The sequence below is a fragment of the Sceloporus occidentalis genome, unplaced genomic scaffold, assembly GCF_023333645.1.
Source record: "Sceloporus occidentalis isolate IW3139 unplaced genomic scaffold, rSceOcc1.0.p SCAF_24, whole genome shotgun sequence".
NCBI classification, from domain to species: Eukaryota; Metazoa; Chordata; class Lepidosauria; order Squamata; family Phrynosomatidae; genus Sceloporus; species Sceloporus occidentalis.
Window position 1 is genome coordinate 12,567,655 of NW_028317004.1, and position 14,354 is coordinate 12,582,008.

The 14,354-nt window shown below is 36.2% G+C and overlaps 1 protein-coding gene across 3 annotated transcripts in view; it reads right to left on the bottom strand.

Annotated features, from left to right (window-relative positions):
- LOC149300638 (zinc finger protein GLIS3-like) overlaps positions 1 to 14,354 on the bottom strand; it is a 128,586-nt gene that overhangs the window by 42,372 nt on the left and 71,860 nt on the right. For all 3 annotated transcript variants that reach the window (XM_089485146.1, XM_089485145.1, XM_089485144.1), the window contains exons 4-5: positions 2,914 to 3,075; positions 1,525 to 1,635 (exon numbers count right to left, since the gene is read on the bottom strand). In XM_089485146.1, coding sequence (XP_089341272.1) covers positions 1,525 to 1,635; positions 2,914 to 3,075 — 273 coding nt within the window. The remainder of the gene's footprint in view (positions 1 to 1,524; positions 1,636 to 2,913; positions 3,076 to 14,354) is intronic.

Consider the following 14,354-nt stretch of genomic DNA (forward strand, 5'->3'; position numbering starts at 1 on the left):
AGCACTTACTTTAAGGAGAAGCTGCAGCTACAAAGCTCCAGCTACCCTCTTCCCCAATAGGCTGACGATTCTCGCCACTGATTGACTGGAACGTAAGACCCCAGTGAGATTGACCAAGCCCGTGCCAGAGCTGACCGGCACTACGTTTATCACATGTTTTTGCATGGAAAATAGCGGGGATTGGGAAAGGGTCAAATACATATAGAGGGACTCTGCACAAACCTCCATGCATGCAAGGGGGGCATTATGATATGCATACTACACATGATTGCTAGAGAGTCTTTGTAGAGAAATTTGTACAAGTTGATTGGATTTTTCCTACTTTAGCATAAATCATTCCATATTCTACAATTCAACAACACACACTATGTATTTTCTGAGTATTCTAATACGTGCCACCCCCATCAGGACCCACTGAAATACAGCAGCGCAATTTACTGCAGTTTACATGGATTTAAAATCTAGAAATATCATTTATCCACTTTTTTGGGAACTTTTACAAAGGATTATATGTAGGACATATTAAATGAATCCATGACTAACAGGCTGTGACAGCCACAGGGTTCAATCCTTTCAACATAGCAGTTCCCTAGGGCTGGAGCTATTTATTTCAATGTGGCTTTATCACCTTGGAATTTTTATGGTTATTTTTTTTTTTAAGAATTCACATTTTGTTGGGTAAAACTCCCTTGTGACCTTATGCCAATTTTCAATTTAATTAAAGTCATAAATAATCTTTATTCTGTCCTAAAAGGTTTAATGTTTCTTACGTTTTTATTATTATTGGCCGGAAATATTTCAAATTCCAAAGCTTGATGTTAACTAACATTCAGGTATAAGTCCAGTAAATGAGATTATATGGAACAACATTGTGTGTTTCTGGACAGCAGGCTATATTTTAAAGATCTGATCTCTCTGCTGAAATGCTGCGGATTAGGTAAAATAGAATGGTCTTTTCATATTTTACAGAATATTGTACAATCCTAGCCTATTATAAATAAATTCCAAACATTATAAACAGTAAGATGCAGTTTTTGAGAAGATCATTCTAGAGACGACAGTAAAATAAAATTTCTTATTTTTTTATTTTTTTATTTTTTGTTTGTGAATTCATTTGTCTTCGAAGCCACAGAGTAGCGTTGCTTTATTATATTTTCCATTAAGTTAACTATGGCTGTATCAAGACCTAACCTATAGGGGTTAGGTACAGAGATCGCAGCTAATTCTTAATTCAAGAACTTTAATTTTTGGTAAGCGTTAAAAGTGTGTAAGGTACAGTTAGGGGATCTTTATGGCATCTTATATGGCTTTTAGTATTTACTTAGTGAATGTGTTTGGTACTATGTAACTACAAATCGCAGGAGATTCATAGCGATGTAAATAGATAAAAAAGGCAAAAAAATAGTTTCTGCACTGGAAAATGCACAATTGCCAGGTTTGATATACGTTACGCTTTTGCATGCTATTCACTTTTTAAGGTACATCTTTCATTTTTTACAAACATGAGCCTCTTAGCCAAATTACCTTTTTCCTGGCCTGTTGGTCTTTAGAGGAATGGGCTTTTACGTGCTTTCTTAACGAGCTCGGATCAGTGTACCGTTTACTGCATCCTGGAATCTGACACGCATAAGGTTTCTAGACATGAAAAAAAAGCCAAGGGAAAATAATCACATTACTTGACTCGTAACTTCTTTTTCACATTTGTTATCAATGAACATTACCAGTAGTACTTACAAGGATAGGAATCGTTTGCTCAAGGAAGGATTAGCAAAATCAGATACAGCAGATTTAGTGTGCTCTAAACAAGCCGTATTCACTATCCAGAAAACATTGCTTAGGGTTAGAGAAGAATTCTGCTACAAAAGACAGAAAAAAAGCAGAAGAAAAGATTACGCTATAAAGAACTGAAGGAAGTAATCAAAATATTAGTGGAAAGAAGAACAAAAAAAACATTTTAAGACATATGTTTCAGTTCTAAAATGTAACTTATTACAGATGGATCTGTACTCTAAGGTTAACATTTATTCTAACCCCCCCAAATAGGCATGGCATCAGATCATAGGGAGGCTCTATGCCCCTAACTGGGCAAATTATTATTCCCCCATTCCGGCAGGGTGGGGAAAGACAGGGCACTTATCCCCCCCGTACTTAATATGGTGTCCAAGGGACCATGATTTCTTTGTTTAATTCTTCTTCTTATTTGTCTATTTAGAGTTTTTTCTTTTAATATATTAGGGGTGAAATTTGCGAGTTGCATTCCCGAATGTAACTCTACTTCATCTTGCATGAACTGCAACTCACACGTTTTAAAGTGTTTGAATATTTGAATAGGCACGTTTCTATTATGGTGCAATCAATAACCAAAAATAGTAATATTTTCAAAATTATTTCAGTTCTAGTCTAAATTAATATCTTTAGTTAATTATAGTAATTATTAGACTAATTATTTTTTCAAAGGTTCTGTTCTGTCCTTCATAAAAAAACAACTCCTTAATCACAATTTCAGCCAGGATCACTTAATTGTCATGTGACACAATAACAAGTGTTGACAGGTTTTTTTGTTGTTTTTATATGATTAAACCTTTAGAGAGTATGATACAAAGACAGATCTGATGAAGGTTATTCGCTTAACCCTATCAGGGAGTGCATTTAATCTTCTGTCTAGCTAAGGTTCCTGGGCTGGAAATACAAGGTTTTAGGGGTATTTGTTGAACAGTTAGTTGATATATGGGGTACTTGCTTTCAAAATCTATCGCAGGTGGGATCTGGCTTGTAAAAAGATCGAGAAAGGCTGTTGTAAACAACATGTATCATTATACAGGTGAGGTGTTAACAGAATTCTACGTGCAGTGAATTAAGAACTGGCAGCCATGCAGCAGAGCAACTTTTATTATTTTCCACGTCTTTCCTTACAGTATCCAGGTGTGTCCTTTGATGCTTGGCACGGTCACTTGAGTTACTGAAGGCTTTTTGACAGCCAGGATGTTGGCACAGGTAGGGCTTCTCTCCTGTGTGACTCCGTAAATGAATCTTTAAATTTTCCAACCTTGAAAATGCCTTTTTGCAGCCTTCAAACTATAAAGAAATAAAAAAGATTTTACAGGGTTGGTTTCTTTTTTTTTTTTCTTTGTAGACATCAGCTTCTTCTTGTAACGCAGTTCATCTGATACTGGAAATATTAGGCTAAGGTTTGGTAGTTAAGACTTCGTCACCTGTATAAAACACATTTCCAGTTGCCTGTTTCCTTAGACACAAGTATGGAATCTTTCTGAAATTTGGCAAAACTAACAACCTGCCTCGCCAGATTTCATCGAAGAAGGGGGGGGGGATTTAAAATGTACTGGTTTTCGAGAAACGCGCTAAGGAAGATTTTGCAATATCTTTAGCTAAAAATGCTATTACAAGAACGTTTGTTGTGTTATAACTGTAAATCATGTCTCCTCCACATTGGTCTCCATGGAAATGAGAAATGCTGTAAAGTTTCTAAACAAAACAGAATTACTACACTAGGTGTCTTATATAAATATAACATTAAACTGTCATTTGCCACCGATCATCTCAAGTAAAGCGTGTACCGGAAGAGGAGATAGAATAAAAGTGAAAGCAGGAGGTGTCTCTTAGATAATGTTTAAGAGAATGTGGTGATCGCTTTCATGGAAATGTTCACAAGGAAATCAAAGAGGAGCATGTGCTCCATGAGGTAGAAGAGAACCTAAAGGTTACCTAACCTAGATCCATACAATTACTTCTATGAAAGTTGGAGTTGCAATGACCAGCTTCAACAGCTTTTGAAGGTGAACCTTCCCCTACAAAAACCTGAAATCAATCTTGAAAGCATAAATCATGTTATGTTAACAGGTACTTAAACTAACAACTGGATTTAAGACAATTCATAAACTATTTGAATGTAACTGTTTAAGAAATGTATTCAAACTGCATTCTCATTCATTCACCATTGAATGTAAAGGAACTAACTCCTCTTTCCCAGTTAAATATATTTTTTTCAGTCATCTCTGAAAAAGTAAACTAGGAATTTGGGCGCCATTAATCAAAGTCTTATCAAAAAAGTATCTGGGCTGAACTTAGTACTAGCTTTCCTAAGCAACTATCTGGGTCACCTCAACCAGTGGGCAAAGGATTGACATCGACGGAGAGCCCTAGAATGTTTTTTTATTATTATGTACCAGACATGCACATTATTTCTTAAGACAGGGGCTCAGTGGGGGTAGCATACAGTAATATCACATGATATAATCACTATTATCACCACCCCCACCATATGCAAGGAAGACTTGCGCATCTGACAAGTAGAGAAGACTCACCTGGGGTTCCATCTGGTCTAGGACCAGCCTTAACCATTACTACTATGTTTAGATTGTTCTAAGTCTGTACATTTACTCTACAACCATGTAGGATTTGGCTTAACATTCTTTAACATGTATTATGTACATACGGAAATAATGGTTTTCAATTGAAACTATTAATTCCATTCAATTAAAATTTTAATGGGATCTGGTATTACTTTATTATACATTTCCATCAAAATAGGCTTTTCTATTGTTGTAATGTAGTTGTTAATGAGTAACCAATTACTTCTTGTGTTACTTTATCAAGTGCTCCATTATATGACTGTACACTAAACAGCAACGTTTATATTAGTCGTTACCTAGTCAAAGAAAACAGATGTATAATAAATGTGTCATGTGTAGTCTAGCGATTCGTTTCTTGTATAGCTTTCACTTATTGATTAATAGCTTTTTCACTATTTGAAATAAAACATGCCTATAACATGATGTCACAGAGGAAGTGTGTTCAGTGAGCGGTAAATGTCTAACAGGGTTGTAATGAACTAATCTTAATACATTTTTGTATACTATAAGGGAGTCTTGCCAACCCCACTTTAAGACAAAATCTTACTAGGTATAATCCTTTACTTGGAATTTTTTTCTCTCTCTAAGATATCTTTTCTTGATTAAACTATAAAACACATGGACAGGTTTTATGTCAAAGGGCCGTTCAGACAACAAGCATGTTTACTAGTTAAATAATGAAATGCTTATAATGTCACTTTAGGGAATTCCACACAGAGATCACTGAGTCTACTGATGAACATCACGATTGATAATATATGACAATGGAAAGTATATGAAATGGCGACAATAGGTTTTGTTTCAAACTACATTTGCCAAATCAGTTGTGGCACATATGTGTAACGTTAATGGAATGCACAAATTTAACAAGACAATGTTGCTATGGAAAACACAATAACAACATTTCTGACGCATGCATCTTAAGGGGAAATACTGAAATTTAATGGTTCAAGAAAAACAGGCTTTCCGGAACCACTATAAATTCACAAATTGTGTTTTTTTATTTATTGGCTGATCCAAATTAAACCTATTAACTCAAACAATGTAATGTATATGATTTCCTGGCTTGCTTAAATTCCTGCTACTTATTATATAGTTATAGGGCAACAAAACTGCTGTTTTTGTGAAGGATTTTAATTTACTAAAAACATCAACATGTGCATACTTGCATTTATCTATTAGGGCATATATGAAAAATATAATTAGACATAAATCACAGATTAATGCCACTTGAGAATATTTGACAGTTTCATATTCATCATATGCCAAAGCAAGAGAGGATGAGCCCTTTTTGCCAAAGACAAAAATGGCTGAAACGGTCAGGTTAAAATGAGAGTTATAGTAATAAACTTTCAGCCACATAATATTTACTGTTAGCTGATCACCAATTAATGTTTTTAGCTGTTCAATACACTGTTTTAAGATGCAACCTAAATTCCATTAATCAGGAATTTTATCAGAAGGCACAATATTTTAGATATACGTTTACCTTATATAACACCGAATTATTGGCATGAATAAAAACACTGGTTTGTAAAACAGAAGAATGCTGATATTACATTGTCTCTCCTGCCATCAGAAGATATTCTGCATTAATGAGGTTAATGTTTTTAGATTAAATAGGATTTTTTGGAACTTTTGGGAAAAATATAAAAAAAATAAGAAAAAAATTATGTAAAAAGCTGTGACGTTATTAATTACTATTACTTATTATGTACTGCTGATTACAGTTACTTAATTTTAAAGGCCATTAAGAAAAATGTTTTAGTTTAATGGGCAACATTGAGTCCACATATTGCACAGAAGGAGGAACATATAACAAGCTACCATCCTAGCCTTTAATGGCAACTGAATTACTCTCACTTTGCGGCCCCAGAGGAAACACAACAGGGCACTACATATGCATAGTGTATTTCAATACGGTGCTCCTAAACAATATGAGAATGAGTATCTGTGAATGATTAGTACCTGTGAATGGGGGAATGAATGAGTATCTGTGAATGAGGGAATGAATGAATATATGACTCAGTGAATGAATGTTTGTGAATAATGTTTGTGGGAGCAGGTGAGATTGGACACATATGTTGCAGGAGTGGGCGGGATTGAACACATATGTTGCGGGAGTGGGAGTGGAAAACAATGCAGGAGTGGGCGGTAATGGTCAGAAATTCAGCAGAAGCGGGCGGGAGTGGGATTAGGAAAACAGTCCCGTGCAGGGCTCTACTGTAGGCTATCATATACAACCGTTGGCCTCACTTGTGTCATTAGGCTGCGAGTGGCCTTAAAGTGCCAGGGCTGCCTTATTATCTACAGTCTGACATTAGGTGCACTACTGACTAAACAACTATACCACCAGCTAAAAAAAACCTGTGCAAGATAAACTAAATTAATATTTTATTTAGTTTTAATGTTAGAAAATTAGATTAGATAATTAAATCCCCATTGTTCTTCTGAGTTTTTATTATAATGTATTGATTTTTATAGCACCATCATACTCCATAGTGGTGAACAATGGGTAAACAGGACATGAGAAGTTGTGCATCACATAACAAATTGGGCTTAGAGAAACAAAAGGTAAGGAGGGCCTTGCAAGTTGACTTTCAAACGAGTATTTTGCAGTAATCCCTAACCAAAAAATAAGCTGGACGCCTTCACGGCAATGGTGGGGTAAAAAAAAACCTTGAAATGAAAGATATTAAATGTAGTCATTCAGCCATAACTTGTTTTCTCATAAATTGATCAAAAACTAGAACACATACACTTTCACTTAAGCTTTCATTCAGTTGGATATCAAATCCATGTGGGAGCATAAAACTTGCACATTATGGATACATTGTTTGTGTTATAACAGTGTTTGGCAAAGTATCTTGTTAAGAATGCATTGTTTTGATAAAATGCATTATATATGCCATTCAAAGAACTGCAAACTTTTATAACTCATAGGTTTTTAAAAAAAATCGTGTCATGGGTTAAGAAGTCTAATGAAATCAATGTGAATTCCTTTTGTGGTTCATAAATCTGGTTATTGTCACGTGAAGTGATGACTAAAATAGAATACAACATAAGTTAATAAAACTTATCGCTGGCTCCAAAACAAAACTACATTAAAAATAGAACATTGTGCATTTTTTAAACCAGTTAAAGGAGTAGTCCTGCCATATTTCCATGTTAAATGCATATAGGGGCTCATTTTACATGGGCACCATAGGTGCAAGTATTTTTTTGTTCTTGCTTTTCCATTCTGTTAGTTAATATCTCTTATTAGCAATTTTTCCTGGCTTAGACGCCCTATATAGCTTTCTAGATCTCTAAATAGCCCTGTCCAGATCTAATTCTGGATGTGCAGGTGTTTGAATGATACGAACCAGGAATCATTTCTCTGATATTCTCTTTTTATATTTTGTTGGGCTAGTTTTCAATTTGGCTTTCTGACCATGAAGAAGGATGTGACATTGATTAATATGACTTGGATCATGTTAGACATTATCAGTGTCTGCTAAATAAGAGACTGCATTTCTCTAAATTCAGCCATCAAAGTGCACCATGGACTAACCCATAACATAAGAATGTAATCAATTTTTTTTTATGTTTCTGCTTAATAATTACACAGATTAGTGATTTTGACAGTCAGCATGCAGATTATTACAAAAACATAATGTGGTTGTTCAGTGAAACAAAGGATAATCTGACGTATGAATCTCCCCAGTTAATATCAAATATCTTCTTAAACTCTTCTCTTGTTCGGTCATTATCAGCTAGAATCCATCTTTCAAATGCAAATCTTTTCAATCTACCATCAGGTAAATACACCATGCTCTAAAGACATTATGAAATCCATCAATACGAAATCTATGGGCTAATTCAATATGTCAGTGTGTCACACAAATCCCTACCAAGTATTCCCTATATGAGATATCTGAGATAGTTTCTTAATCATGAAAGAATCATCTGTAGCCAGATGTAAGAAACCAACACATTCTGGAACAATTTTTTATTTTATGAGATCCTCTTAAATCAGATAAAAATAGATGAACAGACAGCAAAAGTAGATAAGAACAGGAATGCACACAAGCCCTAGACACTGTATATAAAAAGTTCATTTTATACAATCCATGCAAAGGCAAAATACTTTGTACCAAATTACACGGTATTTTTCTTATATATATATTTCTTATATATATGTATTCAGTTAATTTATTTTGTTTTATAATGGGATATTGAAAGGATGTGACATTGATTAATATGACTTATTATGTGTTCATAATGTATTCAGTTAATGTATTTTTTTTTTAATGGGATATTGAATCTGCAAGCCACTTGCTTTTTACAACTTGCAACCAACTCAACTCTCATACAGTCTAGTATATGCAAGAAGTGACTTTTCCCAAGGCAAATAAAAGTTGGGTCTAGTGAATTTGAGTAGGACTTTTACAATTTATTCCAACCTTAGTGAATAAAGCCTGGTTAGAAGCTCTTTAATGAGATGTTTGAAGTGAATTTGTATCAGTGTGATTCGCTGTAATGTTGCTTCTCTGGGCAGCCCTTTGCATCTGCCAAGGGCTGTCCTGGACTTCCAAAAGCATTAAGAAAAACAGGGTACAGCTGGGCAGCAGAGGGAGAAGCTGGAAAGCAACCATCAACAGGTCGTGGTTACTGGGCAGGGCAGTTTTTGAATCATTAGGCAAGAGAAACAGAAACACAAGATCCACAAATTCTGTAAAAAATCCGTTTTCGTAAATATGTCACTCACTAAATGCCTCTCTCAGAACTGTTTTTTCTAAGAAAATGTTTTTTCTTAATAAGATCAACAGGACATCAACAAGTTTCACTGGGAAACTCAAACTACAATAATAGAAAAATTGTTCTTTAAAGCGCCAGATGATTTTTCCATGCACATCTCCTGGTCTATAAGGGAGCACAAAAACAATCCCTATAGTGGAGTATTGTTGCAAAATACTTCTCTGCCAAGCCTGGGTTATTAGCATTTTTTTCCTCAAAGTTTCTATTGTTTCTTTCAAAGTCTCATAGCCCCGCCAAAGATGTGTCTATTTAAATACATGACACTGACGCTTTTGTAAACTAAAAAAACTATGGCAGTCTTCCACCCTTTTCTGAATGGGGTAATTGGACAGCTAGATAGGTTCTGGTGGGTTTAACACTTTGCCTGTTTGGCTGAGCAAACCAATTATACTGTAGTTGTTATCAAAGTTGCAACCGTTTCTTTTTCCCTCCTTGGGGTCATTAAGCCTGTCAAGACAGATTTGTCTCCACAAGCACTGACCCTCATTGCTTCTGACAGCAGCACAAGGATCACACCAAACGGGGCCCTGTATTACAAGAAAGCAAGTGACTGATCCCAGCCTTCTGTGTGTTGCGACCGTATGGCTGGAAGAAATACTTTGACCCCAGCAGAGATGGGAACTTCTCCAACAACTTGGCCCAGTAAAGGTCTGCAAACCATGGTCTGATAAAAGGAAAAAAATAGTAACTATAGCAGTGTCTGTGCCTGCAAAACCCTTTAGTGGCTACATTAGTTGGATACAGTTTATATTGCTCTGTTATAAGCATATGGGCTTTGACTGGGAGTCTCTGAGTGATCACCTTCTTCCCTGGGTCTCCGGGTCACTTCTCTCTCTACAGTTACAGAAGCAATGTGTGACCCTGACCATTCCCCCCTCCCATATCGGGGGCAGCTAACCCTTCCCACACACCGGTAGGTCTTTATGTACAACTAGTGTTGCTTCCATGCATGGCATGACTCGACCCCCTCGAGAAGCCAATTCTGCCTAAAAGGGAGAGCTTTATGTATCCTACCCTTGGAAGTTCCCAGGTATGGTGATAAGATTTTCTAACAGGACTGTGACTAATGCATAGAGTCAAGTGATGGGCACAAGTAAACAGAGTTTAGGAAATGTTCTTGAGCCAGGTATTAGGAAGCCATTTTCCACTTTTATTAATTTCTTGTATGGTCTTGCTGGAAAAGTTACTTTAAGTCACTGGTATACCCCGATTTATGTGAGTAAGATCCTTCTGTTTGGGTTGCAGTAACCTAACTCATAATGATTTTGATTTAATGTCTTAAAACTCTCCCTTCTCTTTTGACTTACCAGTGAACTAGTAGATACCGTAGCATTCAACTGTTTGTTATAGCATTTAGAGTCAATTCTGCAAGGATAAAAGCAAGTACCTTTCAAGGCAGAAATGAATGAGAGTACAACAGTTTTCTAATGACTCCTGAACTGTTTGCTTTTGTAGCATCCACAGTGTGTTAAAAACACTCTGCAAAATGAAATGGATTCATACAATTCTTTAATATTCTGTAGTGTGCATTATCATCCATACAGTGTGGGGTTGAAACAAAGCATTCAGTTTTTTTATATTATACCGTTGCACCAAAAAACAATGCATATGAAAGTACTCTGTAAGTTTGTATGTATGAAGATTTCTGAACAGTAAAGAAACATTCTCGGTTATATTGGTGCCTATTAAGTTCTACATTGATTACTTGTATTCCCGTGATAAAATGTTTCAGGGTTGCTGATTGTGAGGCAACTCTATCATTTCATTACAATCTAATAAACTGTTGCAACTTTACTTTTCTCATCACACACCACACCAAACTATACACCTTTTAACACCATATGCATTGCCAATTTCTGATTATAACCACTTCTCTCCACCTCATCTTATAAACAGGTATTCAAGAGGTTAACATGGTGAAATGTGAATTTGGTTTCTGCAATTTCAAAATATGACCTTAAAAAGAAGACTTTCAACATTTTACACATTCATAAAATAATAGCTATGAAATAAAAATAAACACGCATTTGTTATTCTTTGCACATTTTTTACACAATAATGGCAACAAAAATGTTTTGATTAAAAAATATCTTTATCTTCGGCACTTGTGGATTGCCAGTAACACTCTGGCAATATAATTCATTTTCTTTTGGCAGTTATTCGCAAAAGCCTGTAAGAAAGCCAAACATCCGAACAAAGAAAATGATCTTACTAGGATGAGACCGACTGTTAAAAAAAACAAAAACATTAAATCACAACAATTCTGGGACACCTGATATGGCAAGACATCATCATTATTAAACTCATTGTTATAACATTCAAAATAAAATCTCTACTACTTCAGTTGTGGCTAGAAGTGAGAGTAGGTGAGGCCATATGCATAGGCCAGGCCATATTCATGACCACCTGCCCACCTTACCTGGTGAGCCACCTGGTTGGTGGCCATGTGGGAACTCCAATGGAGTCTGTGCTCCATTTATTTTAAAGCTCCTTGGGTCGGTCAGGGGAGATCAGAGGATCTCCCCAACCTACCCTTGATCCCCACTGCCTGCAAAAGCCGGACAACGGGGCAGCTACGTGACACAGTACTCAAAAACCTGGACTGTCCCATTAAAACCAGGACTGTTGGGATGTAGGTTTCTAGGTTGGTTTCTAATGAGAGACATAATAATTAAGGTTTATGGCTGAACTTAGTTTTAAAAAATATAAATTGCTATTGAAATATAAAAAATATAAATTTCTTATTAACAAAAAAATGTCATGAGACCTGAACAATACCATGTTAAGAGGGATGAAAATATTTAATATTATCCTAGTGAGGATGAGAGCAAAGGATTTGTTAAAACAATGTTTTTGGGGGTTTTCACCTATTCAGGTTCGCTGGACCGAATCAATGGCTCATAGAGCCAGTGGTGGAGCTGCTACAAAGTACGAGGAGGAGATTTGGGAAAACTAAACTTAAGTAATAAATTTGGCAACAAATGTAAAATCAGGTCTCAGAAAACCAAACTGTGGGCTAGTCACGTACGTAGGTCACTGGAAAAGAACACAACAAGAGAAATCAAAAGGCTAACAGTGAGACCTAAAGTACTTTTAGTTCCCTTATATGCATTCTTTCTCCTTCTGCACAAATGGCCACAGAAATCTGGATGCCTCCCAATTTCATCTTGTGAAGTAACAGCGTGGATGTGAATTTCAAGTTACTTTCGCTAAACCTATGCAAATATGTGACCCATGTAAAACCAAGCTTCATTTTTTTTAAGTATCAAAACACAAAAAACAACAGGCTACACATTTTGTTCTTGTTTTTTTGAAAACATCCTGGATTTAAAGTCCTCTACTTTTTAGACTAAACACAGTTCTCTAGTTTTATGCTTCAACGTGGATCATGTACCTTTTACCCAAAACATAAGAAAAACACTGAGCTCCCTGGTTGTATGGAAGGCGTGGATTTCTTGTTACAAAAAATTAAGACTCATATACGAAGGAAAAGACACACAAAGTAGACTTAATATCCAAAACATGGTTTAGGCTTAGCAACTTTGTAGGTTCTGGGAATAAAAAAAAAAATTGAAGGTGTTGTGAGCAGATAACATAATAATTGCAGGGTCCTTGCAAGTTAAATGTCACTGTTTGAGATGATATATTACAGGATATCAAAATCATCCGGAAAATATTCTCATATTCTTTCAAAATGAACAGGTCACTTCTATATATATCATATGTACATAAATATATATACCATAAATTTAGCTTCACTTCTTTGGGACAGAGGTTTGTGATGATGATGATAAAATGTAGGGTAGCATGTAGGCAATGACGTATCCTGGCATATGCCAACTAGGGTTAGGGCTGCAGGTCTAGGGGGTGGCTGCCCAATGGGGAGATGATCAATGGGCTGAAATTTGCCTCAGCACAGCCTCCATAGACAGCAATAGAAGGCACTGTGTACCGTTAAGACATGGCACGTTTTTTTAATGAAGTGAAGACACAGACTGCGGAGGGGGCTGTTGGGTTGCTGCCGTAGATCAGGCCTAGGGCAACCCAGAAGACAAATACATTGATGTACGCAGGCATTCTCCCATAGAGTACAATGCAAAAGTCTTGCTTCATGCCGACAAATACTTTGGCCTCTACGGCTGCATACACGGTATAGCTTTTAAAAAACGTGTTACTGGCCCGCTTGTCAGTTTTATAAAAGAAAGGGAGACAAGAAGATTGTTTCCAGTTGCCACATTTGCAGCTGACTCCATTTGACACATTACATAGAAACACAGAATTTGACAGCAGATAAGAACCATTTGGCCCATTTAATGTGTCCGTTATTTCTGCTGCGTTTACTCAGACCTTAATCGGTCCTTGACCTTGTTTTAGAATAAGGATACTTATATGAATATCCCATGCATGTTTAAATTCCTTCACTGTATTAGCCTCTACCACATCTGCTGGGAGGCTATTTCACTTATCTACCAGCCTCTTAGTGAAGTAAAACGTGCGTATTGGGTTATTATTGATGCAATGCACCATGGAGATTTATGTTCATTCCACAGAGCAGATTCCGTACCCATTAGAGTTCTCAGTAGAGCACGGTACATAGAACTGGACTCTCAGCTATTGATGTCCTGAACAGTTAATACAGAAAGCTGCATTATATTATCTATTGTAGGATGGGATCAAGGAGATAACATTCTTTGGAAATCCAATAACAACCTTCAGGTTTTTAGAAATATAATACTGCACACTTTTCCATTAAAGTGGAGCATCCAGCTGGTTGGTATGAGGAATTCATTGCCTGATTACCTGAGATATCCAATGACATTTATGTGCTGCAGCATAGTTCTTAAAGTCTACGATAAGACGTAGGGGAACGGCATAAGAAGAGATGTTACACTTTCCATAAACTGGCAAAACAGATGGGGAAATTTGACAGTCAAAAACAGAAAATATATCCCCTATAGTTTAATAAACCAAGTGCAACTTCCTACAATCGCAGGTACTAGGAGACTTATGCAGTTAGGGCATAGCTTTCAACGCCGCTTGAAGAACAAGAATAAGTGGTCAATGATTACTATAAAGATGATTTGGTGGTAATTTTAAATCTTATTTACACATGTCATCAGTAGATCAAAGGAATTTCCCTAAGGATCTGGTAACCACTTACCATAGTTGGGAAAACTGATACAT